At 46.0% G+C, this 25775-nt stretch overlaps 1 protein-coding gene across 2 annotated transcripts; it reads left to right on the plus strand.

The window, feature by feature from the left end:
* The first annotated feature begins 6379 nt into the window (after positions 1-6379).
* On the plus strand, positions 6380-24428 carry LOC128342603 (uncharacterized). Of its 2 annotated transcripts, none has more exons than XM_053290092.1 (4): positions 6380-6528; positions 9053-10041; positions 16740-17490; positions 23524-24428. In XM_053290092.1, exons 2-4 carry the CDS (start codon positions 9346-9348, stop codon positions 24291-24293), a joined length of 2217 nt encoding a protein of 738 aa, XP_053146067.1. In that variant the 5' UTR covers positions 6380-6528; positions 9053-9345; the 3' UTR covers positions 24294-24428. The 2 variants fall into 2 exon arrangements, with proteins under 2 accessions (XP_053146067.1, XP_053146068.1); XM_053290093.1 differs by lacking the exon at positions 6380-6528 and adding an exon at positions 6857-6932.
* Positions 24429-25775: the final 1347 nt, after the last annotated feature.

Here is a 25775-nt window from a genome sequence, read left to right on the forward strand (position 1 = left end):
CTAGAGGGTCAAGACATTGGTCACCCCTTCTCCACTGCTCTGACACGATCCCTTTGAAATGTAGATTGGTACTCTTAGGGATTAACTTCCTTCCTCTCTCTCTTCCCTACCTGCCCTTCTACCTTGCAACATGGCAAACCTCTCTCCCTGCACCATGTGTGCAGAGAAGATGCAGAATCCATCTGCATCCAGCTAGATAGATAGATTAGAGATCCTAACTCCTCACTTTCCTATCTAGAATGGAGTTCCTTAATAAATGCCTTATATATTGATTTGAAACTATGAACTGGCTCCAAGTTACTTTACTCTCAGCATACACGCATGCCTAACTAAATTCCGCTGTGTTGTGCCTCTGTGCACTCTGCTATAATGAGAAAGGGATTCTCTCACCACAGAGAATTTCCAACATATTTCTCACCTATATTGGGCAGCAGCAATATAGGAAGATGCTGAAAGGCATCATCTCATACTGCACAGCAGGAGGCAATGGTCAACCCCTCCGGTATTCTATCAAAAGAAAACCACAGGGCTCTGTGGGCGCCAGGAGTCGAAATTGACTTGACGGCACACGTTACCTTTAACCCTCGCTTTTATATAATAAAAAAACTAAAACTAAAGAAAACTTGCACCTTCCTACTTCCGGGAAAAACCCTGAATAGGCTTAGTCAGTGAGGGGGAAAGCTTCCTTAATAGCTTTCAGGGAATCCTCAGGTTTTGGTGGTGGTGGTTGTTATTATTATTGATAATGATTTGATTTCTATACCACCCTTCCAAAAATGGCTCAGGGTGGTTTACACAGAGAAATAGTAAATAAATAAGATGGCTCACAATCTAACAAGAGCAGCAATGTTTAGAATATTAATTGGTTAGATTAATCAATTTAAAACACTTTGATAATTTAAAATGGTGCCTTGAATTCAGCAAGCATCAGATTTTTTAAAAAAGATGTTTAATGCAAGAATTTATAAATATATATATATATATTCACAATATGCAACTTCCCCCATTCAGCACAGCTTATCTGAGTCACCGTTACTGTCCTTGGTTTCTCCTTCTCTGTCTCTGGAAAATAGTGAGGTCATTCACACAATCAAAACCTGTTTTCTACCCAGGTTTGGGAGCTATGTGTGCTCCCAGTTTCTGATTGTGTGGAAGCAAGGTAGGAGGAAAACCTGGGAATCTTTTGTTGGAGCTAAGACCCTGGCATCATCAGCTTTCAGCCGCAATGTCTCATAGTGACCACTGGGGGGGTTAGGGTCATGGATAAAAGTGCTGGACTCCTCTCCTCTTTGTTCTTCCACTGTTAGTCTCCATTTTGTCTCTCCAGAGATGGCTGTTTGTTTTGGTCCTTCTTTTTAGCCATGAGCTATAGCTGAAATTAAACTGCAGGCTTTTTGACATTTGTTTGTAACCTTTTCTTTAAATAAATCCTTGTAGTTCTTCAATACTAAAGAACTGTCTCAAAACCTCTTGCTTTGCTGCTTTCTCACCAAACTGGTTTTGCTTTGCTATTTGGGGACTGAACTACCATTCTTCCCCTACAGCTTTTCCTCCTACCTTACTTCCACACAACCAAAAATTGGGAGCACACACAGCTCCCAAAACCAGTTAGACCACAGTTTTTGATTGTGTAAATGACCTCACTAACTTGGAAATTGATGATGATGATGACTGTTATTAGTAAGTAACTTGGGAGTGCTCCTGGACCCAAAGCTCTCTCTGGTTTCTGAGGTAAAGGCAGTGGCCAGGAGCGTTTTTAATCAGCTTTGGCTGATACGTCAGCTATGTCAATTTCTAGAGGTGAATGACCTTAAAACAGTGGTACATATGCTGGTAACCTCCAGGTTTGACTACTGTATTGCACTCTACATGGGGCTGCCTTTGTACATAGTCCGGAAATTACAATTGGTACAGAATGCAGCAGGCAGATTGGTCTCTGGGATAACACGAAGGGACCATATAACACCGGTTTTGAAAGAACTACACTGGTTGCCGATATGTTTCCAGGTGAAATACAAAGTGCTGGTTATTGCCTATAAAGCCCATAACGGCTTGGGTCATAAGAACATAAGAACAGCCCTGCTGGATCAGGCCCAAGGCCCATCTAGTCCAGCATCCTGTTTCACACAGTGGCCCACCAGATGCCAATAGAAGCCACAGGCAGGGGTTGAGGGCATGCCCTCTCTCCTGCTGTTACTCCCCTGCAACTGGTACTCAGAGGCATCCTGCCTTTGAAGCTGGAGGTGGCCTATAGCCCTCCAACTAGTAGCCGATGATAGACCTCTCCTCCATGAAGTTATTCAAACCCTTCTTAAAGCCATCCAGGTTGTTGGCTGTCACCACATCTTGTGGCAGAGAATTCCACAAGTCCAGGCTATTTAAGAGAGTGCCTCCTTTGTCATGAACCTTGCCACCTGTTATGATCTTCTGGAGAGGTCCGGTTACGGTTGCCACCAACTCATCTGGTGGCGACCCAGGACCAGACTTTCTCTGTGGCTGCCCCAGGACTTTGGAATATGCTCCCTGCTGAACTAAGAGCATCTCCTTCTCTGTTTGTTTTCAGGAAGACCCTCAAGACTTTTCTGTTCTCATAAGCTTTTAATTAGAATTGTAATAATTTGTTTTATATTGTTTTTATTGTCTTTTAACCTGTGATTTTTAATATTAAAATTTGAACACCGCCTAGAAATTTATATATCAGGTGATATAAAAATATGATACATAAATAAATAAAATTATTACTATTATTCTGAATATTCACATACTGCTTTTTCAACAAAAAGTTCTCAAAGCAGTTTACATAGCAAAGTAATTAGAAAATGGTTCCCTGTTTGAAAAAGGCTGACAATCTAAAAATAAACATAAGGTAGACACCAACAACAGCCACTAGAGGAACGCTGTGCTGGGGTTCGAGAAGGACAGTTGCTCTCCCCCTGATTAATATAAGAGAGGAGCCACTGCAAATGCCAAAGTATTGATTTGGACAAGTTGATGCTGTTATGACTGCAGTTTCGGGACTACATACAAAGGCAGCCCCACATAGAGTGTATTGCAGTAGTCCTGTCTGGAGATTACCAGCATATGTACCACCACCCAGAGTTCATTCATCTCAAGAAATGGACGCAGCTGGCATATCAGCCAAAGCTGATAGAAAGCACCTCCAGTCACCACCTCAACCTGGGACACCAGGGAGAGGCTCCGACCCAGAAGCACTCCCAGACTGCGTACCTGTTCCTTCCAGCGGAGGATGACCCCATCCAGAACCAGCTGATCAAAACCATCTCCCAAGTTCTGACCTCACACAATAAGTACCTCTGTCTTATCTGACATGAGAGTTTAGTTAGCTAAAAATGGGTATGCTTGCCAGGGCTGCTGAGGTTGCTGTCTGGGGATCTGCTACCTAGGTTTTAGAAGCTTATTTACTTCCAATAGGCTCTGCTAGTAGTTCTTCTGTAAATAAAGCCACTACAGTATTAGACATGTTAGGTCTCCAGTGCTCTCTCATCCGTAGGGAACTTAAGTCAGTGCTCCTGAAACTTCTCCCAGCTTGAGGAAGTGGGAGTGCGTCACAAGGCTTTATTGTCTCAAAATTCACTTTCAAGATGATATTATTTAAGAGTTTATATTGAAAAACCTTCAAAGGCAAATTGTGCTGGGAGGAGTCACATTTGAATTTTGACATATTGTTGGCCAGATTTTGAGCCCATGTTAAATTTTCTAGCAGCTGCAGCCTTGGCCAAAGTTAGGCAAAAAGTCCAGTTTGAAACAAGGAATGGATTGTTCTCCAAGGGAAAGGAAATCGTACCAATAGCTCTTGGGATGTCTAGTTTTATTCTTTCTCATTTGTAAGCATCTCCAATATATTCATAGGTGAATTATTCTTGAAGGCGGCCTCTGCAGTTCAGCACAATAAACTTCTTGTTTAACAGGTCTCCCAAACAGGGTAAAAGGCCCTAGAAATGTGGGGGGAGTGGCCTACCATGCTTCACGGGTTCCCAACAGTCCAACAGTGCCCCCCCAGTAAAATATTGGCTAAAAATCGGCTGAAACATTGCAGGGGGGTTTACAGCAAGGGGAGCCATAAAGTGGCCCACGATTTCAAAATGACAGCCGGAAATTACCTCCAAGTTCATTTTCAGCCATCCCAACCTACAGATATGCAGATTTAACTCTTTTGACTCCCCCACCACCACCATATACCAAGGTCGGGTGTCTAGTACCTGACTACAGATATGTGAATCCATGGTTGCTGGATACACGGATATTGAGGTTCTACTGTACAGCTACATAAGAATATGATGGATATTTATATACCGCTTTTCAACAAAAGTTCCCCAAGTGCTTTACAAAGATATAAATAAATGAATACATAAAATGGTTCCCTGTCCCCAAAGGGCACACAATCTAAAAAAGAAACATAAGATAGACACCAGCAACAGCCACTGGAAGGATACTCTGCTGAGGATGGATAGGGCCAGTTATTCTCTCCCTGCTAAATAAATAAAATCTTTATGTTCTAAATCTTTATGTTCTAAATGTTTATAATCTTTATGTTCTAAATAAGAACATAAGAACAGCCCTGCTGGATCAGGCCCAAGGCCCATCTAGTCCAGCATCCTGATTCACACAGTGGCCCACTAGATGCTACTGGGAAGCCCACAGGCAGGAGTTGAGGGTATCGTGACTCTGAGGCTGGACGTGGCCTATAGCCCTCTGACTAGTAGCCGATAACAGATCTCTCCTCCATGAAGTTATCCAAACCTCTCTTTAAGCCATCCAGGTTGTTGGCTGTCACCACATCTTGTGGCAGAGAATTCCACAAGTGGATTATGTGTTGTGTGAAAAAGTACTTCCTTTCGTTCATCCTAAATTTCTTGGCATTCAATTTCATGGGATGACTTCTGGTTCTACAGTTATGTGAGAGGGAGAAAAAATTATCTCTGTCAACTTTCTTCACACAATGCATGATTTTATAGATATCTAATGTTTTCCTGCAGTCATCTTTTTTCTAAACTAAAAAGCCCCAGGTCAGGTGTTGTAGCCTTGTATCATAAGGAAGGTGCTCTAGGTCCCTGATCACCTTGGTTGCCCTCTTCTGCACCTTTTCCAGCTCTGCAATATCTTTCTTTAGGTATGGTGACCAGAATTATATGCAGTAGTCCAAGTGTAGCCACACCATAGTGTTGTAAAAGGGCATTATAATATTAGCAGTTTTATTTTCAATGCCAGCAAGGTCAGCAAGGGTCACCAAGAGGAATGAGCAGATTGGGGGGATAAACCCCATCACTAAAAAACCTCACCAACCGCGGATACTCGGGTCATGGTTGGCAAGACCTGTCACAATTTCCTATTCGCATATACTCAAAACCGCGGTTGGTAAAACCGTGGCTGGCAAGGGATGACTGTATTTTGTGTGATGTCTTTGCAGAACATGGTCACACACACTTGCAACATTACCTTTCATTGGGTCTACGTAAGTTGGTGTCAGTATGCCAGCCTTTGAGTTTCATAGAATTCTTCATCGAGGGAAACAAGGCAAAAGCATCCTGTGACATCTTAAATACTTCGTTTTATTAAGAGACTTCATAAAGATGCATAGGGACATAATGGCAGCCTTGTTGGATCAAGTATGCTGTAACCAGATTTCTTTTCATGTGATAATGAGGAAAGCTTCCGCTGTTCGATTTCTTCCTTTCATGTATCTGTTAAAGACACAATATCTGTGTCAGATAAAATGGGTAGCAATAATTAGATGGTTAAGACTTATGGTTGTTACTACTACTACTACTACTACTACTTCTCTCTCTCTCAAGAATATATTGCCAGAGCTCCTCATGTCCCTTTAACACTTATGGCAGGCAGAAATCCATCAGGTGCAGTCTGCGCCTTAGCATGGAGATGCAGTAGTGGGAGAAATCTGTACTATGGAGCAAGTTAGGCACATCGGACCTGCCGAGGAAGTGGAGGGGGAATGGTAGAGTTCCTCCTGTCTCTTTAATACAGTACTAGTAGTCAAAAATCCATCAGGTGCAACCTTCTTCTCAGCCTCAAGATGCAGTAAGGGGAGAATCCTCTACTATAAAACAGCTGTTAGACACACGAAACCTGCAGGGGGAGGGGGAGTGGAAAATGACAGAAGTTTTCCTCCTGTCTTTGATACTGTATAGCAGGCAGAAATCCATCAGTACAGCCTCCTTCTCAGAATGGAGGTGCAGCAATGGGGGAATTTGCTACAATGGAACTGCTGCTAAAGGCAGAGGAATCTTGCCAAGGAGGAAGGGGGTGGGGGAGTATTAAAAACTGAATCCAGACCCTTTTCCATTTAGATGAGCGACTGAAAGAGGACTCACTCCGATTCCTAGAGAGGCCGGTGGGTGGAATGCGAGACTGAGTCTCATGATGTCAAGGGCTAATCCGGCCCCTTCCTGCTTTGCTCCCTCCTTCCTTCTTCCCCTCGTGCGTGGGAAACTGGAGTCCGGATTTCCCAGGAGCGAGAGAAGTTTGCCTTCTGGAAGAGGCGGAGGATGGGTGAGTTGAGGGGGCCCGGGACCAGGGGACGGGATGCCTGATTTTCTTCCTCCTGTTCTTCCCCTTCCTTTCATTTCTCTCTCCCCTCCTTTCTTTCTTTCCCCGGTTGATCTAATGCAAATTTCAAAAAATAAAAATAAAAATAAAACCTTCCCCAGGGCTTGCAAAGCTTCTGTGCTTGTTTTTATTTTTATTTTATTTTGTACAGCGCCTGGCGCGCAAACATCAGCGCGCAAAATCTGCTGCAAACATCGCGCAAGAGGGCGGCACAGGCAGCCGCAAGCGCCCACTGGGGTGCAAAAGGTGGGGGTGGCCGCCTGTCTCGTGACGTTTTTCTGCCGGCTGGAAAGCCATTCCCGGTGCTTCCTGAGTATGCGCGGACCTTGTGAGCATGCCCTGAAGCGGTGGGTGAGGCTGTTGCTTGCCCTTACTGGAGCCCTCTCTTCTTGGAAATGGTTTTCTATCTACTACGATCATGCAGATTGGAGGCAGGGCGGGGCGGAGAGATTTCTCGCAAGAAGATACGGAGGGTGTTCTTTTTTTAGACTGTGCATGCAACGGGTGGGGTTTTTTTAAATGATCGATTTTCCTCGAGTAACTTACAGCAATCAACTTTTCTTGTTACATTGATTAAATAATAGATATGCTGGCATTACAGTAACAAATCATTCTGGTAAAGCTTTTGTTCCTAATGTTTCAATTATCTCTTGATAATGCCAATTTTGTATTTATTTTTGCTCTCATTTTAGTGTCCTGAGGAAGTGAACACAAAAATGTGTCCTGAGGAAGAGTGCTTAGAAAAAGGCCCAGCTTCGCTTGATTACTCTAAAAATAAAATTCAATCCAGTCTAGCGTTCTCTTTCTTCCAGTGGCCAACCACGTGCTTCTAGGAAGCCCACAAGCAGGGCATGCAAGCAGTATTCCTCTTTTACTGCTGTCCACCCAGCGATGGTATTCAGAGGTAGATTGTCTCTGAACATGGAGGTTTCATGTACCCATTCAGTGAGAGGCCTCTTCATAAATTTGTCTAATCTTCCTTTTAAAGCAAAATTCATGGAGGATGGCACTATGTAAGCGCCCTGTTCAGACACAGTATACCTCTGAATATCAGTGAGAAGGATAATTGAGAAAGGAGAGGTTAGGCCAAGACCTGCAACCTACACCAATCCCACATCCTCCCAGGAAGTCCTGTTGTCACAGCTTCTGCTTTACTGACACCCCTTATTTATTTTTGGGATGGAAATTGTGTATGTTGCAGAGGAAATATGAGAGTTCATAAGATACACTCACTGATCATTATTCTAAGCTAACTTCCTGCCATGAGACAAGCTGTGCCCTCGAGGGTTCCTGACAGCTCTTTGTTTTTCTTTTAAAAACAGGTGTGTAGGTTTCTTTTCCATCTAAAAACACACACAACCACTTGGGGCCGGAAACTAAACAAACAAGATTAAAATCCCTTATCAAAACAAACCAAGAGGAACTCACTTATAGTTCACTGTCAATGAAAAGAGGAATAAAACAAAAACAAAAAGTTAAGATCTACCAAGAAAACCTAGCAGCATTAATATTTGGGAAAGGCTCTTAAGAATAATGTTCTCTGCTTTGCCTGGTAGTCCACCTGAGAGATCTCTTTGGGCAGGGAATTCCACAGAGTGGAACTACAGATAAGGTTCTGCTATCCTAGGACTTGGGGGTCGCTCAGTTAAATTGGCAATAGCTTCAAGATGGAAAAAGAATATTCCTCCATACATAGATTATATAGGAAGCTGCCTTATACTGAGTCAGACCCTTGGTCCATCTGGCTCAATATTGTCTACTCTGGCAGCAGCTCTCCAGGGTTTTAAACAAGGGGTCTTTCCCCGCCCTGCCTGGAGTTGCTCTGCATTAATATTCACAAGTTGCAAGCTCCAAGATGTGGTGGAGGCCACTGATTTAGGTGGCTTTTAGAGGGGATTATACCATCTGTCATCTGTGGATTTGTCTGTCAGTTACTCTTAGCTATGATAGCTAAATGTTGCTGGTCTTGTGGTAGCCAGCATGACTTGCCCCTGTAGCTAAGCAGGGTCTGCCCTGGTTGCATAGGAATGGGAGACTTGATGTGTGAGCACTGCAAGATATTCCCTTCAGGAGATGGAGCCGCTCTGGGAAGAGCAGAAGGTTTCACGTTCCCTCCCTGGCAGCATCTCTAAGATAGGGCTGAGAGAGATTTCTGCCTGCAACCGTGGAGAAGCCGCTGCCAGTCTGTGAGGACAATACTGAGCTAGATAGACCAATGGTCTGACTCAGTATATGGCAGCTTCCTATGTTCCCTAGACAGAGGCAGTGTACCTCAGAATACCCTAATTCAAGTGTTCTCAAACCTTGTTCCCCAGGTGTTGTTGGACCACAGTTCCCATCATGCCCAGCCGGAATGCTGGGAGGCCACTGTGACAGGGGATGATGGGGGTTTGTGATCCAGAAACATCTGGAGACCAAAGTTTGAGAACCTCTGCCCTAATTCTTATTTGTGTCTTTTGTCCTGCAGGGAGACTTTGAGCCCTTTAAGCCTGGAACAGCAAAATCTGCAGAGTAACTTCTTGTTGATTTATCAGCCTGCCGTATTCTCTATTTTTGCTGAGTGTGTGAGAGAGAGAGACGTACACGCAGCACACCTAATGAGCGGTTTCCGAGACATGAGTGCCTGAGGCGACTGTTTTGGGATTTTGCTGGGAGAAAGCCAGCCGTCTTCAGAAACGGAAAACCTCAGTGGAGCAAGTGCCAACATTAGCCTCGTGCTTCCGGCTGAAGGCGGCATTAGAACAGGAAGTTCTTCCAGGAATGAAAATGGAGGATCAGGACTCGGAGAGCCTCAAGCCATTGGCAGGACTGGAAGGGAAGGGCAAAGGCCCTCGCAGCGTTCCGTTTGGGTCCACGAGGGCGTATCTTGGCTGGGCGCCGCCCCCACCAGTCAAACAGGAACCGGATGAAGGGTTGTCCCAGTGCTGGGAGACCCCGTTGAAGGAGTTCCCAAAGGCAGGCCATTCCCCTCAGTCGGGGCGAGGAAGCCTACGGCTGCTGGAGCCCACCCCCTGGGACGACACGAAGGCCTTCCTGGGGTCTTTCAAGGGGGCTGTGGAAGGCAGCCAGTGGCCCCGCGAAGAAGGGGGCCCCCGAGCCGTTTCAGGGACCGAAAGGGGAGGCTTCGGGGCAGGGAAGGAAGAGACCCCCGGAGGGGACGCTTTGAACAGGGATATCCACTGCCAGCGTTTCCGGGGATTCCGCTACCAGGAGGCCGAGGGGCCCCGGGAGGCTTGCGGCCGCCTCTGGTACCTCTGCCACCGGTGGCTGAAGCCGGAGAGAAACTCCAAGGAGCAGATCCTGGAGCTGCTGATCCTGGAGCAGTTCTTGACCATCTTGCCAGCGGAGATCCAGAGCTGGGTGAAGGGAAACAGCCCGGAGACTTGCGCCCAAGCGGTGGGGCTGGCCGAAGATTTCCTGCAGATGAAACAGGAGGCTGAGAGGCGGGAGGAAAAGGTGAGGCCTAGTTTGCACACACACACACTGGAGGAACAGGAGGCAGCCCTCCATGTGAGTGAATGAGGGTAGGTGATTGCTGCTTTTCTTTTCTCTGTGGCAAGATAAGCTAAATACCATGGTTCAAAACCAAACTCCTCCTCATGACGTTTAACTCCCAAACGTCAGAGTGGTATGCGGGACAGAGCATTGGACTTGGACAGGGGAGTCCTGGGTTCGAATCTCTGCTCAGCCATGAAGCTCACTGCACAACCCTGGGCCAATGGCTTGCCTCCATTCAACCTACATTTATTTATTTACTACATTCATCTCTCACTCTTCCTCCACGGAGTACATGGTTATGTTTATTCTCACAACAACCCTATGAGGTAGGTTAGGCTGAGAGATAAATGACTGACCTAGACTCTCAAAGTGTGTTTCATGGCTGAATGGGGATTTAAACTCCGGTCTCCCCAGTCCTAGTCCAAAACTAACCATTTCACCACACTGGTTCTCTTTTTCCGAGGATATACTGAGTTAACCCCAACTATGCTCTCCTAGGGGAGAGAGCAAAATCCAGATGTGATAGACTTTCAGTCGTCCCTGCAGTGGGGTGGGAGTAGTCAGATTCACTACAGAGTGATTCAGTTAATTTCACACACACACGGTTAAATATATGAGGAAAAATTCAAATCTGGGACCAACACATTTGGAGAACTGCCCCCTTTCCAGTTCCTAAGCAGTTGCCCTCGGTCCAGTGACCGTCTCTTGTACTGTCTTTTTTCAGTTTTTAAAAAAATTAGGAGGCTATGCTCTCTTCCTCTCCATTGCCTGTAACTAGGAACATAGGAAACTGCCATATACTGAATCAGACCATTGGTCTATCTAGCTCAGTATTGTCTTCACAGACTGGCAGTGGCTTCTTCAAGGTTGCAGGCAGGAATCTCTCTCAGCCCTACCTTGGAGAAGCCAGGGAGGGAACTTGGAACCTTCTGCTCTTCCCAGAGTGGCTTCATCCCCTGAGGGGAATATCTTGCAGTGCTCACACTTCTAGTCTCCCTTTCATATGTAACCAGGGTGGACCCTGCTTAGCTAAGGGGACAAGTCATGCTTGCTACCACCAGACCAGCTCTCCTCTCCTACAGTGGCTGCATTTGCACATAATGGAAAACCAGAATTGAAGGAGCCAGAGGTTTCCAAACCTGTACATCCAAATGCAGGACACCCTGTTCAAACTCTGGTTCTGCACAGAGAGTGACCTGAGGTTTTGCTCTCCAGATTCCAGTTTGAACCCTCTGGTTGTAGTGAGTTTGGCCACTCCAACTCAAGGTTAAATGCAGCCTGCGTTACATGCGAATGCTGAACTGCAGGCTGTGTTCCCTGTAACCGGAGTTGAGGGAAGAAGTTCTTCCCTCTTTCCGGCTGTGATTGGCTGTGCGGGCTGTCTTTATGCAAGAAGGAAGCCTTCACAACCGGTTTCCCCTCCTCTCTGCAGTCTCCCTGACTGCAGGAAGACTGCTCCAGTCTCCATCACATCCGCATTCGGACATGAGAGCGGGAGGTGGGGTGGGGAGTGGAACCCCAGGTCCATTGGACCTGCGTTTCTGCGTTGCGTGCAAATATGGCCACTATGTTGAATTGTGTTTCTAATAAAACAGTAGCATGTCTGTTTCCATGCAACAAATCCAGTGTGGCCTGCTATTTTGGGCTAGTGACAAATTTCTGTCTAGGGATTATCTGTCTAGGGTGGGGCTTGACACATCCCAGGCGCCAAGGAGTCATGGCGCCTAGAAATTTTACTGTGGTGTCTAGACTAGGATATTCAGAGGCGGAGTTATTTAGTAAAATATTTCATTTGTCCCAGAAAGCCGTATTTCTGTTCTGCTACTTGTATAGGGGATAAAGAGGAGCCCATTGACCCTCCTCCTTCACTTAGTCCATCACTAAGTCCGGTAATGTTGCCGAGTGTCAGTCATCTGGCTCCTAAATTTTTGGGCTGGTACCTAGATCCAGATAAAATTCATCAAGGGATGATCTAGAGACTGGATGTTCCATATATGGGTTGTAGTGCATGCTTGTGCAGCTTATCTGCCTGATACTAGAAGTTGTGAGCCAGCGTAGTGTAGTGGTTAGAGTGCTGGACTAGGACCGGGGAGACCCGAGTTCAAATCCCTATTCAGCCATGAGACTTGCTGGGTGACTCTGGGCCAGTCACTTCTCTCTCAGCCTACCCTACTTCACAGGGTTGCTGTGAGGAGAAACTTTAGTTTGTAGTACTCTGCTGTAGTACACCCCCAGCACAGTACCTCCAGTGACTGTTGCTGGTGTCTATCTTATGTTTCTTTTTAGACTGTGAGCCCTTTGGGGACAGGGAGCCATCTTATTTATTTGTTATTTCTCTGTGTAAACTGCCCTGAGCCATTTTTGGAAGGGCGGTATAGAAATTGAATTAATAATAATAATTATAATTATTATTTTCTTTTCTTGTTTACACAGTCAGACAGGTGTTATTGACTGGTTTGTTTTATCCAGACATAGAGTCCTTCCCAAGGACCTGGGATGGCTGAATTTTATCATCAATACTGTTGGTTATTATAGATATCGTCGCAGAATATAGGCTGTTCCCAGTAAAGCTGCTTTTTGTAATTGGCTGATGGTGATTTCTGTGGCCCCTATGGTGTTGAGGTGATCTTCAAGGTCTTTTGGAACTGCACCCAGGGCGCCAATTACCACTGGGATTATTTTGGTCTTTTTCTGCCACAGCCTTTCCATTTCAGTTTGTAGATCTTTGTATTTGGTGATTTTTCCCATTTCTTTTTCTTCTATTCTGCTATCCCCTGGTATTGCTATGTCGATTATTTTGACTTGTTTTTCTTTCTTCTCGACTACAGTTCTATCTGGTGTATTGTGTAGAAGATGTTTGTCTGTTTGTAGTCGGAAGTCCCATAATATTTTTACATCTTCATTTTCTTCAACTTTTTCAATTTTATGGTCCCACCAATGTTTGGCTACAGGTAGCTTGTATTTTTTGCAGATGTTCCAGTGTTTCATCCCTGCTACTTTGTCATGTCTTTGTTTGTAGTCAGTCTGTGCGATCTTTTTACAACAGCTGATTAGGTGGTCCATGGTTTCATCTGCTTCTTTACAAAGGCGGCACTTGCTGTTTGTTGTTGATTTTTCGACTTTTGCTCTTATTGCATTTGTTCTTAGTGCCTGTTCTTGTGCAGCCAGTATTAAACCCTCTGTTTCTTTCTTCAAGTTGCCATTCTTAAGCCATTGCCAGGTCTTGGTGATGTCTGATTTTCCACTTATATTGTGCAAATATTGACCATGCAGTGGCTTCTTTTTCCATTTTTCTGCTCGGTTCTTGACTTGTTCTTTCTTGTAGGCCTGCTTTGTTTCATTGGTGTTGGATAGTTTCGCATTATTGACCATTTGAAGTGCATCTTCTTCACTGTCCTTGATATATTCTTCAAGGCCTCTTTTCTCCTTCTTTACTGTTTGATGGACTTGCAGCATTCCTCTTCCACCTGAGCTGCGAGGGAGGTATAGCCTATCGACATCACTGCGGGGGTGCAGAGCATGATTGATGGTCATGATTTTCCTGGTCTTACGATCTAGCATCTCTAGCTCTGCCTGGGTCCACTCTTTTATTCCTGCAGTGTATCTGATAATAGGTATAGCCCAGGTGTTTGTGGCTTGTATGGTGTTCCCGCCATTGAGTTTGGACTTGAGGATTTTTCTAACTCTCCTGATGTATTTATTCACTTCCAATTTTTCTTTTAACTTCAGTACGTGCGATGTTATCAGCCTGGAGAATGCCCAGGTATTTGTAATGTTCTTTCTCTTCCAGGTTCTTGATCTTGCTTCCATTGGCCAGTTCTATTCCTTCTGTTTTTCTTATTTTCCCTCTGTTCATTATTAATGCAGCACACTTGTCTAGTCCAAACTCCATTGCTATATCACTACTGAATATACAGACAGTGTTTAGCAGTGATTCAATTTCTGACTGGGACTTTCCATACAACTTCAGATCATCCATGTACAGCAGATGGTTGATTTTACTTGATGTTTTAGATGTTTGGTATCCGAGGTCTGTTTTGTTTAGTATTTGTGAAAGTGGGGTATTGGCGATTACAAACAACAGAGGGGATAGTGAGTCCCCTTGGAAAATGCCTCTTCTAATGCTAACCTGTCCAAGTGTCTCTCCATTGATTGTTAGCTGTGTACTCCACATGCTCATTGCTTTTTTTAATAAATATCTGAATGTTTTTGCTGACACCAGTTGTTTCTAAACATTTTAGTATCCATGTGTGAGGCAATGAATCGAAGGCTTTCTTGTAGTCAATCCATGCAACACTTAGATTGGTTTTTCTTCTCTTGCAATTTTCTAAAATCATTTTGTCAATCAGCAGCTGATCTTTTGTGCCTCTGATGTTTGGGCAATTTCCTTTCTGTTCAACTGGGAGCTGTTTGTTAGTTAATAAGTGTCGCATCACTTCATCTGCTATTATTCCAGTTAATAATTTGAACATGGTTGGCAGGCAGGTTATCGGTCTATAATTACTTAGAACTGCACCTTTTGCTGGGTCTTTCATGATGAGATGAGTTTTCCCAGTTGTTAGCCATTGTTCAATATCACCGCCTTGCAAAATGTGATTGAACTGTTTTGATAGTTGTTTATGAAGGCTTGTTAGGTGTTTAAGCCAAAAGCCATGCAGTTCATTGTCTCCTGGCGCAGTCCAATTTTTAATTTTCTTTGCTCTTTCACTTATTAATTCTGGTGTTATTATTAGATCTTGCATTTGTTGGTTACATTTTTTATTATGAATCTTCTCTGGTCTGCTAGCCTTTGTTCTGTTATTTCTGTATCTGGATGCTGCTCTTTCCAAATTTGGTACATTCTTTTTAAATAACCTCTTCTAGTTGGACTAGACTTGTAATAGCAGATAATTATTTCCTTGTCGTCATTTTTCGTATATATTTTTTGGTTAAGTGACGTTTCTTCCAGTAACCTTGCAGTCTCCAGCCCTGGTTTCTCAACTGAAGATCCTGAGTCCTGTTGCCCACTTGTCACCAGATGTCCAGGGACTATAGCACCTGGCGCGGTCCTTGTTGACCCGGGTGACGACCGATCCGGTATAGATTTATTAAAGTTATATCTCACCATATTGTTGATGGGAGAGGCACTCTTTGTCTGGCTCCTCTGGTGAGACCTGTCCAGTATGGTTTGACCTCTGGCATAGCTCTCATCTTCCTCAGAGCATACAAGCCCCACAACCACGCCAAGGTAGTGCCTCACTGGGGGATTATTATTATTATTATTTATATATGTAGTATACCGCTCTGGGCTCCTTGGAGCAAGAGTGGGGTATAAAATGTAAAAAAAAAACCCCAACTATAAAAACTTAAGCATGCACAATAGAAAGGGAGATAAAAATTGAGAAGAAAATACTTGCTACACCCCCTCACTCCCCCAGCTCCTCTGCTCCTACCTATGCCTGCTCCCTTGCCTCTCAGCTAGACAACTTTGTCCCTGGGTCGTAGACCAGATCCAGTGTGTCTTATTCCTTAAAAAAAAACACAACTATAAGCCACCATAGCTAAGTGCAACCTTCATGTTAAATGGCATTGTACCTCTGAATACCAGTAGTGGTTAGAGTGTTGGACTAGGACCGGGGAGGTCAAATCCGATTCAGCCATTAAACTCACTGGGTGACTTTGGGCCAATCATTAACTCTCAGCCTAACCTACCTCACAAGGTTGTTGTGAGGATAAGCATAACCATGTACACCACTCTGGGCTCCTTGGAGGAAGAGTGGGCTATACATGATGAATAAATAAAGAAAGTTAGGTATGGTGTGGAGGAACTGAGAGACGTTTTTCTTCCTCTTTCACAACACTAAAACCAGGTAGCATGAAATTGATTTTTAGGCATGAAGCTGATTGGCAGGAGATTTAGAATGGATAAAAATAAGTACTTCACAGAGTACATTGTTAATCTGTAGGAATTTGCTGCCACACGATGTGGTGATGGCCACTAGCTTGGATGGCTTTAAAAAGGCCAGAAGGTTTCAAGTTCCCTCCCTGGCAGCATCTCCAAGATAGGACTGAGAGAGATTCTTGCCTGCAACCTTGGAGAAGCTGCTGCTGGTCTGTGAAGACAATACTGAGCTGGATAGACCAATGGTCTGACTCAGTATATGGCAGCTTCCTGTGTTCCTATGTCCCTATCCACCCCCAGCACAGTACTTCCAGTGACTGTTGCTGGTGTGTGTCCTATGTTCTTTTTAGAATGTGAGCCCTTTGGGGACAGGGAGCCATCTTATTTGTTTTGTTTCTCTTTGTAAACCGCCCTGAACCATTTTTGGAAGGGCAGTATAGAAATTGAATTAATAATAATAATAATAATAATAATAATATTAAAAGAGTAGTTTATCGATGTCTGCAAGCCGATAGCTAAGTGGAACTTCCCGATTCAGTGAAAACCTTCAACGGATACCCGTTGCAGAGGAGCAACGGTGGAAGAGAGACTCTGCCTTCAAGTCCTGCTTGTGGGTTTCTCAGAGGCATCTGGTGGGCCTCTCTCTGCAAGAAGCAGGATGCTGGACTAGATAGTCCCCCGACCTGATCCAGTATGGCTGTTACATTCTTACACTGCATGCTTGAATTGTCTGTCTGTTTCTACCTCTCTCTTTAATTTCTTTCTTGTGATTTAGCATGCACCAATAGAAACCGATGCAGAGAGCTCCCATTTGGCGGCAGAGCACTTCATGTTGGCCGAGTCGATTCCGAGCCCCCCGGATGTTAACCTTCCCTCTCCAGAGCCCCGGAGAAGGAGGGACGCTTGGTCCCGCAAGGAGACCATTGCCTTCATCGACATCTGGAAAGCGGAGGACGTCCAGATTGCTCTAGGGCAACAGTACCGCAACATGAAGCTGTTTGCGTGGATCGCGGACCGGCTGCGGGAGAGCGGCTTTGAACGGGACGCGGAGCAGTGCCGCAGCCGGGCCAAGGACCTCAAGAGGGGCTACAAAGAAATCAAGTGTGGGAACCTGCACTCGGGCCGGGCCCCCAAAACGGCCCCCTACTTCAAGCTCCTGGAGCAGTTCCTGTGCCTGCGGAAAGGCATCGTCTGCGGTAAGGTCTGCGGTGCTGGCGTGGTGGAGAGGCTGGACAAGCGGCGGAAGAGGCTGCCGCTCAACCCCATGGCGGCCACCAGGATCGCGCGGGAAGCCATCCATTCTGCACCGGAGGTGTGTGCTCCGGAACCACAGTCCGTCACTCCCATCCCACAGGCCCTCCCTCCCAAAGAGCTTCCGGGGACCCCCAGCGAGCAGGTTCAGAAAACCCAGAAGGCATCCCAGGACGACGATGTCCAGATTGTGGAGAAAAAAGACCCCCCTCGGAGGAGTGAAGAGCATGCCCTGTTGCCCCCCAAAGAGACTCCCGCTGAAGCTCAAGCCGCTGGTGAGTGACGATGAGGGGAGAATACCCAGCTCTGTGGTCGAGCATCTGCTAGGCATGCAGAAGGTCCGAGGTTCAGTCCCTGGCAGCCTCTCCAAGTAGGGATCCTGCCGGAAACCTTGGAGAGTTGCTGCCGGTCAGTGTAAAGCAGGCCTGCTCAACTTCAGCCCTCCTGCAGATGTTGGCCTACAATTCCCATAATTCCTGGCTATTGGCTGCTGTGGCTGAGAATTATGGGAGTTGTAGTCCAAAAACAGCTGGGGGGCCTAAGTTGAGCAGGCCTGGTGTAAAGGATATTAAGCCAGATGGACCCATTGTCTGACTCCGTAGAAGGGTCTAACTCCATCTAAGATAACTCCTGTAAGTTCTGTGTACACAGACAATAGTTGTTTGAGGTTGGAAGAAAAAGAGAGACATTCTTGCTTCTGTCTCTAAGTATTGCGAAAAGCAGATTACTTGTTTTAATGGGGTGGGCTGCAACTTAGTGGAAGGACACCTACTTTGCAATCCAAGTGTCATAACAGCCCTGCTGGATCCGGCCCAAGGCCTATCTAGTCCAGCCTCCTGTTTCCCACAGTGGCCCACCAGATGCTTCTGAGCAGCCCACATGTGAGGCATGCCCTCTCTCCTGCTATTGCTCCCCTAACACTGGTATTTAGAGGCATCTTGCCTCTTGGGCTAGAGGTGGCCTATAGTCCCAAATTCAGTCCTTGGCAGCATCTTCAGGTAAATCTGGGAAAGACCCTTGTCTGAAACTCGAGGGAGCAGTTGCTAATCGGAGTAGACAATACAGAGCTAGATGGACCAAGGGCCTGACTGAACACAAGGCAATTTCCTATGTTCCATCTGCACGTACCTGAGCTGGATTTGAAAGGGAATTCAGTGAATTCATAGAGGAGGAGAAGGCCATCAAGGGCTATGAGACATGATAACTCAATGGAACCTCCATGTTCAGAAGCAATGTTCCTCTGAATAATAGTAATAATAGTCTGGCCTCTCCAAGTAGGGCTAGGAAAGACCCCTTTCTGAAACTCTGGAGAGCTGCTGCCAGTCTATTAATTTAATTTAATTAATTTAATATTTGTTTGTTTATTACATTTATAAACCGCCCCATCCAGAGGCTCTGGGCAGTGTACAACAGCTTTTAAAAGACATAGAAACACACAATTGAAAACATAGTGCTAAAAACAATATAAAAACAATTCAAAAACCATTTAAACCATTTAAAATACTTGTAGAAAACAACACTTTACAGTGTTCCTGTTTACAGGAAGTCAGTGCAGATATTCCTAAGTTAGTTGGACTAAGGAACTTATTCAATAGGAGGCAATTTCAACATAAGCATCTGTAGTTACATAGGAACATAGGAAGCTGCCGTATACTGAGTCAGACCATAGATCCATCTCAGGGGTGTAGCAAGGTTGGAGTGGGCCCAGAGACAAGATTTTAAAATGCTTCCCCTCACTGAAGCTCAGCTCATAAAGTAAAGAAATCTTAAATGAGGCTGAACAGTGGTAACTAAAAGTATAGTAAAATTTAGAGAGAGAGAGAGAACGAACCTATGTGCCACAATAGAACATCATCCTAAATAATTTTTTTAAAGGTTTTGTAAATTGTGGACGCTGCAAGTCATTTAATGGTACTAGAGAAAGACATGCTGTTCTGGTAGCTCCAGGTCTTAACACTCCCATCAATTTCGGAGGATGAATACAAATGAAGGAACCCCGGGCGGGTGCGTGGCTGGGGGAGTCAGTCATGTGACTTGCCTCTGGGGGGGCCCCCCAAGGCAGTGGGCCCCCTGACAACTCTCTCCTCTTGCCCTATTATAGATACGCCCCTGATCCATCTAGCTCAGTATTGTCTTCACAGACTGGCAGCGGCTTCTCCAAGGTTGCAGGCAGGAATCTCTCTCAGCCCTATCTTGGAGATGCTGCCAGGGAGGGAACTTGGAACCTTCTGCTCTTCCCAGAGTGGCTCCATCCCCTGAGGGGAATAGCTTAAAGTGCTCACACTTCTAGTCTCCCATTCATATGCAACCAGGGCAGACCCTGCTTAGCTAAGGGGACAAGTCATGCTTGCTCCCCCAAGACCAGCAATCCTTTCCTGTTCAGTGGCAGAGCAGCTGCTTTGCATGCAGGAAGTCCCAGGTTGAATCCCTGGCATCTCCAAGTAGATCTATTTCTGAAAAATCTGGAGTGCTGCTGCCAGTCAGTGTAGACAATCCTTAGTTAGATGGACTAGGGATTTGACTCGCTAAGAGGCAGCTTCTGAACCTGGGACATTTATTAGGTAGAATTGCTAGCCAATGTAGCCAAGAGAAAAAAGCATAGATAAATAAAAGGGAAAGAGAAAGACAGAAAGAGAATTTCTCTGAGCTTTCCCAAATAGCAGGTTTTACCATGGGTTTACTGTGAGGACTTTATTGTGAGTTCAATGTTGCCCCAAAAAACCGATGCGAAAAGTAGATTTTTTTTTTACCCTGGATCAGAGGCGTAACTATAGGGGGGGCAGGGGGGGCACGTGCCCCGGGCGCCATCTTTTCTGGTCATGTGGGGGGCGCCGCCATGACCAAATTTTTTTTTAAATTTTTTGTTAATACAAATGTTTCCTGCTCAGTGCAGCAGTGCTGCAGCAGTCAAGGGAGCACGTCGGTGCCCCCTTCCCCACGAGCGGTCCCTTCCGCACCGCCTGCACCCCCCCATTGCTTTGCTGGCGCCTGGCGGCCAGTCAGTGGCCTGGCTTGGCGGCGGGCGCTTGTGAGGAAAAACCTAAGTATAATGTAGTATGTTGGGGGGCTGGCGGGGGGGCGCCATTTCAGTGCTTGCCCCGGGCGCCATTTTCCCTAGTTACGCCTCTGCCCTGGATATAAACCTGGCTACACTCCAATGCACAATGAAGAACCCAAATCTTGGGTGAAGTGCTCCCCGATAACGCACAGGGAGTTCAGGGTCAATTTGGCTGATGTATGAACGTACCCCTCCATTCCGGAGGAGATGCGAACTAAAAGCCAGGTGTGAAAAAGCTCTCTGTCACTGGTCAGACCTCACTTGGAATACTGTGTCTAGTTCTGGACACTGTATTTTAAGCAGGACATTAATGAACTGGAATGAGTTCAAAGGAAGGGATGGGGCTGTAGCTCAGTGGAAGATCACTTGTTCTTCCTGCAGAAAATCCCAGGTTCAATCCCTGGCATCTCCAGGTAGAGCTAGGAAGTATCTTTCTGAAACCCTGGAGAGCCACCACCAGTCATTGTAGTAGGAATAATTATCACTATTATTCATACAGTACTGAGCTAGATGGACCAAGGGGCAAACTGGGTATATGGCAGCTACCAAGAGCCTTCAGCTCTTGCCTGTGGGCTTTCCAGAGGCCTCACTGTGAAACAGGATGCTGGACTAGGTAGGCCCTGGGCCTGATCCAGCAGGGCTGTTCTTATGTTATGTTCTTATGTTCCTCGCCAAGATGATGAGGGGTCTGGAATCCAAGTCCTAGAAGGAACTGGGTTTGTTTAGCTTGGAGAAGAGAAGATTAAGGGGAGACAGGATCACTGCCTCCAAATATCTGAAGGGCTGCCACCTAGAAGGAGCGGCGGACTTGTTCTCTGCTGCTCTTGAGGGCAGGACTAGGACTAATGACAAGGAAGCAGAGACAGGATAGATGTTAGGGAGTATTTCCGGACTCTATGAGTTATTCCATAGGGAAGCAGTCTGCCTTGCCTCAAGGTGGACTCTCCTTTGCTGGAGGGTTTCAAACAGAAGCTGGACAGCCATTTGTCCGGATGCTGTAGCAGATTCCTGCCTTGAGCAGGGGGTTGAGCTAGACGACCTCCAAGGTCCCTTCCAACTCTAAAAGACTATCACGGAGGACAGGTCTATCTGTGGCTACTAGTCTGAGGGCTATAGGCCACCTCCAGCAACCCCATCCCATCATAGTTTTTCCTCTTGCAAGGCAAGCATAGTTTTTCACACAACATATAATCAACCTATGGAATCCTCTGCTGGTGACAGCCAACAGCCTGGATGGTTTTCAGAGGGGTTTAGATAAATTCCTGGAGGACAGGTCTATCAATGGCTACTAGTCTGGTGGCTATAGGCCACCTCCAGCCTCAGAGGCAAGATGCCTCTAAATACCAGTTGCAGGGGAGCAACAGCAGAAGAGAAGGCATGCATATACCTCTTGCCTGTGGGCTTCCTGGAGGCACGTCCAAGAATTCTGCCCATGTTCCCCTTGTCACATCCTGCCTCTGTTTAAAAAATGAACTGCCATCTATTCTTTAGCAGCCAGATCCATAATTCAAGCACCCATTTTAAAAATGTATTTATAAATTGCTACAGTTAAATGTGTTTAATTTAATAAATATTAATACAACAAATATTTATATCCCACTTTTCAACAAAAAGTTCCCAAAGCGGTTTATTAATTATTATTATTATTATTATTATTATTAATTCAATTTCTATACCGCCCTTCCAAAAATGGCTCAGGGTGGTTTACACAGAGAAATAATAAATAAACAAGATGGCTCCCTGTCCCCAAAGGGCTCACATTCTAAAAAGAAACACAAGACACACACCAGCAACAGTCACGGGAGGTACTGTGCTGGGGGTGGATAGGGCCAGTTACTCTCCCCCTGCTAAATAAAGAGAATCACCACGGTAAAAGGTGCCTCTTTGCCCACTTAGCAGGGGCAAAGGAAATAAATAGATAAATAAAATTGCCCCCTGTCCCCAAAGGTCAGGGATCTGTCTGGCCAGGGTGGGTTATACTTGGGTCCCCAGCAATGTTCCCTCTAATTTTTATCACCAGTGAGCGGAAAGAGTTTTGTTCTGGGCGGCACTATCACGGCAGTATGTGCTTATCACACACACACACACACACACACACACACACACACACACACACACACACCAGGAATCTTCTTTTTTTAAAAAAATTTCCCTAGGCCCCCAGAAATAATTAATGTTTTGTAGCCTTTTTTTAACCCACACCCCCATTCTCTGGGCTGCCGGATGGGGGTGGAGGTGGGATGGGAACCCATCCCCCTCCCTCTGTCCTCCCACTGCCCTGAGGCCCTCATTTCCAGTTTCTCTGGGCTACCAGATGGGGTCTTCCCTCCCTCCTCCTCTGGCTGGAGGAGGAAGAGGCCGAGGCCCAGCTGGGGCGAGGGGGAAATGGGGCAATGCTTCCCTTCCTGGTTGCGGAAATGGGGTGTCGGGTGCAGCAGAGACTGCATTCCTGCCAGGAACGGCTGCTCAGGGTTGGTGCACGCGCACCTTAGAGGGGAGCCAGCCAGCGTGGTGTAGAGGTTAGAGTGCCTGACTAGAACCAGGGAGACCCGAGTTCAAATCCCCATTCAGCCATGAGACTTGCTGGGTGACTCTGGGCCAGTCACTTCTCTCACAGCCTAACCTACTTCACAGGGTTGTTGTGAGGAGAAACTTCAGTATGTAGCACATCGCTCTGGCGTCCTTGGAGGAAGAGCGGGATATAAATGTAAATAATAAATAAATAATAAGCCTGGTCCCCAGATATTGTTGAACTACAACTCCCATCATCCCTGGCCACCACAGCCTTTGTACATGGAGGCTGGAAATGATAGGAGTTGTAGCCTGGAGACCCAAGTTTGAGAACCCATTTCTATATGTATTTAGATTCTGGTCCTGTGTTGATTTCCTTCCTCGTGCCCCCCTCGATCTTCACCAGTGTTTCCTCTAATGCATGTGCATGTGCGTGCGCTCACACATTTTTTGATGTCTGCTCAGTTAATTTTAGATCCTGCTCAGATTGAATCAGGAAGGCCACACTCTGAATGCATGTGCACACACACTACCTTGATAGTGCCCCCCCCCTCATTCTGTACACAGATGAAAAAATTAGCAAGAACACCAATCCTCACCCCAAAATTTCCAACTAGGGCCTGTTGAAGGAGAAAGCAGGTGTTCCAAAGTGTAGCTCCTCATTCCGAACCATTAATTTTTTTTGTAGAGCCTTTTGGATGCTGAAAAATTGGTGACTCTGATTTTCTGTTTCCTGCAGATGCTGGAGAGGAGCAGAGGAGGCTGCCCATGAGCAACGCCGAACGCATGCGCTACAGGCGGGAGCGAAACTGGAGGCAGCGCATGGAGATCAGCCGTCGCCTGACGGAATCCTCCCCGTCTTCCGCCTCTTCCGCTTCCAAGGCCAACTCTGACCTTGTGGACACCCTCCGGCAGCTGCACCAGCAGGACCTGAAGACCTTTGAGCACACGAGGCAGGAGGAGCGGGCCGAAGACAAGCACGAGAGGCAGCAAGAGAAGCAGGAGCGGGAGCAGGACCGGGCCACCACTCACCGCATGATAGCCGCCATTGAGCGGTCCCACCAGACCCTGGCGGATCTCATGGGGAGGCAGACCTCTGCTATGGAAGCCATTGCAACTGCGTTTTCGTCCCAGAGGTACCCTTCCCCGGGCCCCTTTCCGGGCTACAATATGTACCCGGGGTTCAGCCCCGCCTGGTCTGCTCAGCAGCCTGTTCCCAAATCCGGGGACAAGCAGGCCAACGCTTCCGGGAGTAACGCAAGAGGCCTGGATCCCCCTGGCCGGGACGAACCTGGGGCATACCTTCCTGCAGTGGCACAAAACGATATGGGGCCTGAGCAGGCACGGCCCCTCCCTGGCCCCCCCGCCAGCTGCCATTCTGACCCTGGTCCGTCCCCCGCTCTGCTGGTCCCCAGTCCTGAGGATGCCCCCACCTCATCCTTGCCGGCCGCCCCCCAGGCCCTCAGTGCCAGTCCAAAGCGCATCACGAAGAGAAAAAATTGTGACTGAGAAACTGTCAACCCCTCACATTCAGCACTGACCAAGTCCTTTTTTTTTTTTTTATTCCTTTCTGAGCAATCTTGTTCCTTTTTCTTTTTTTTTTTTGGAAATTAAATATATACATTTGTTGTTGGTTTGCCTTCATGTTTGCCTTGGTTATTTCCCTCACAATTAAAGTGGGCTATGCCAGGAGGGGGCGGGGCTTCGGTTTTGTGGGAGCTTTTGGTTTTTAAATAGATCCCCAGAGTTCACCAAATGGAGCCTGGTGCAAAATGGTGGGGGGAAATGCCATATACTGCTGCCATCCAGTGCGTAATGCTGAGCTAGATGGACCAATAGTCTGACTCAGTATAAAGTAGCTTCCGATGTGTACATACTGTAATCATTGGGATAACCTCCATTTAAAATCTGCATCAGATTTACTACAGATTAAAGAGTCTAACCGGATAGGAGTCTTTTTTGTTGTTGACCAAAAAGCATGGGGCCATCTAAAATTGAAATTTAATTTCGCATTTAGATTGTATTTTTCCATTTTAGATCGCCCCTAATGCATTGAGCCAATGCATTTAGGCACTTTGAAATTTTTGTCCTATTTTGGTACTTAAACTGCCTAAAAAAACCTTCCTTTTATTGGCCTAATGTTTTTTGGATAGGTAATTCTTTTTCAGGGGCTATCTAATATTTAAAAACAAATTCTAAAATCTAAATGAAACTATAAGTAAAGAATTACTAATCTGAAACATGTTGGGCAAATAAAAGATTTGTTTTAAGGCACTTTGAGAATCCCATCCCACCCACCCCCCACGCAGTTTGGTTCTTTGTTGGAGTGTCTTTCCTGTTGTTTGTTTGCAAGGTTACCTTGTCACGCATCCGGCGTCCACAGTGGCAATGGAGATGCCTTTGAGAAGCCCAGAAGAGAAAAGTGTAGGCAAATAGGCCTCTCACACTGTTGTTTCCCAGCACCTGGCATTCAGAGATTAATTGCCTGTAAACCTGGAAGTAGCCTATATAGCCATCAAGACTATTAGCCACTGAGATACTTGCTCTCCATAAGGTTATCTAATTCTTTTTTAAAGCCATCTGTGCTAGTGATCATCACCAAATCTTGTGGAAGAGAGTTCTAAAGTGTGAAGAAGTGCTTCCATTTTCTCTATCCTTAATCTCTTGCCAATCCGTTTCATGGGACAGTTCCCAGTTCTGGAGTTTTCAGAGAGGGAGAAAAACACTCACTTTCTCCCACCATACATAATTTCATAACCCTCAGGCATGTCCTGCCCCTGCCCCCTCCCCCCCATTGCCTTCTTTTAACCTTGGGGCTAAAAAACCCCCCAAGACTAGCTTTTCCTCATACGGAAGGTGCTCCAGCCCCTAATAGATTCCAATCTTCATTAGATCCACCCTGCTGTATACCACACCTTGGGAAACTTTCAACAGACTCTTTTCAGCAATGCTTCAGTTGCCAGAACGATGAATTCATCACACCATGCGTTA

The sequence above is a fragment of the Hemicordylus capensis genome, chromosome 2 (genome assembly GCF_027244095.1).
Source record: "Hemicordylus capensis ecotype Gifberg chromosome 2, rHemCap1.1.pri, whole genome shotgun sequence".
In the NCBI taxonomy this organism is placed as follows: domain Eukaryota; kingdom Metazoa; phylum Chordata; class Lepidosauria; order Squamata; family Cordylidae; genus Hemicordylus; species Hemicordylus capensis.

Excerpts from the sequence above, each read along its gene's own strand:
- LOC128342603 (XM_053290092.1), top strand. The coding sequence starts at position 9,346 with ATGAAAATGGAGGATCAGGACTCGGAGAGCCTCAAGCCATTGGCAGGA. Across the intron at positions 10,042-16,739 it reads CTGAGAGGCGGGAGGAAAAG|CATGCACCAATAGAAACCGA; the intron begins GTGAGGCCTAGT and ends CTTGTGATTTAG. Across the intron at positions 17,491-23,523 it reads CGCTGAAGCTCAAGCCGCTG|ATGCTGGAGAGGAGCAGAGG; the intron begins GTGAGTGACGAT and ends TGTTTCCTGCAG.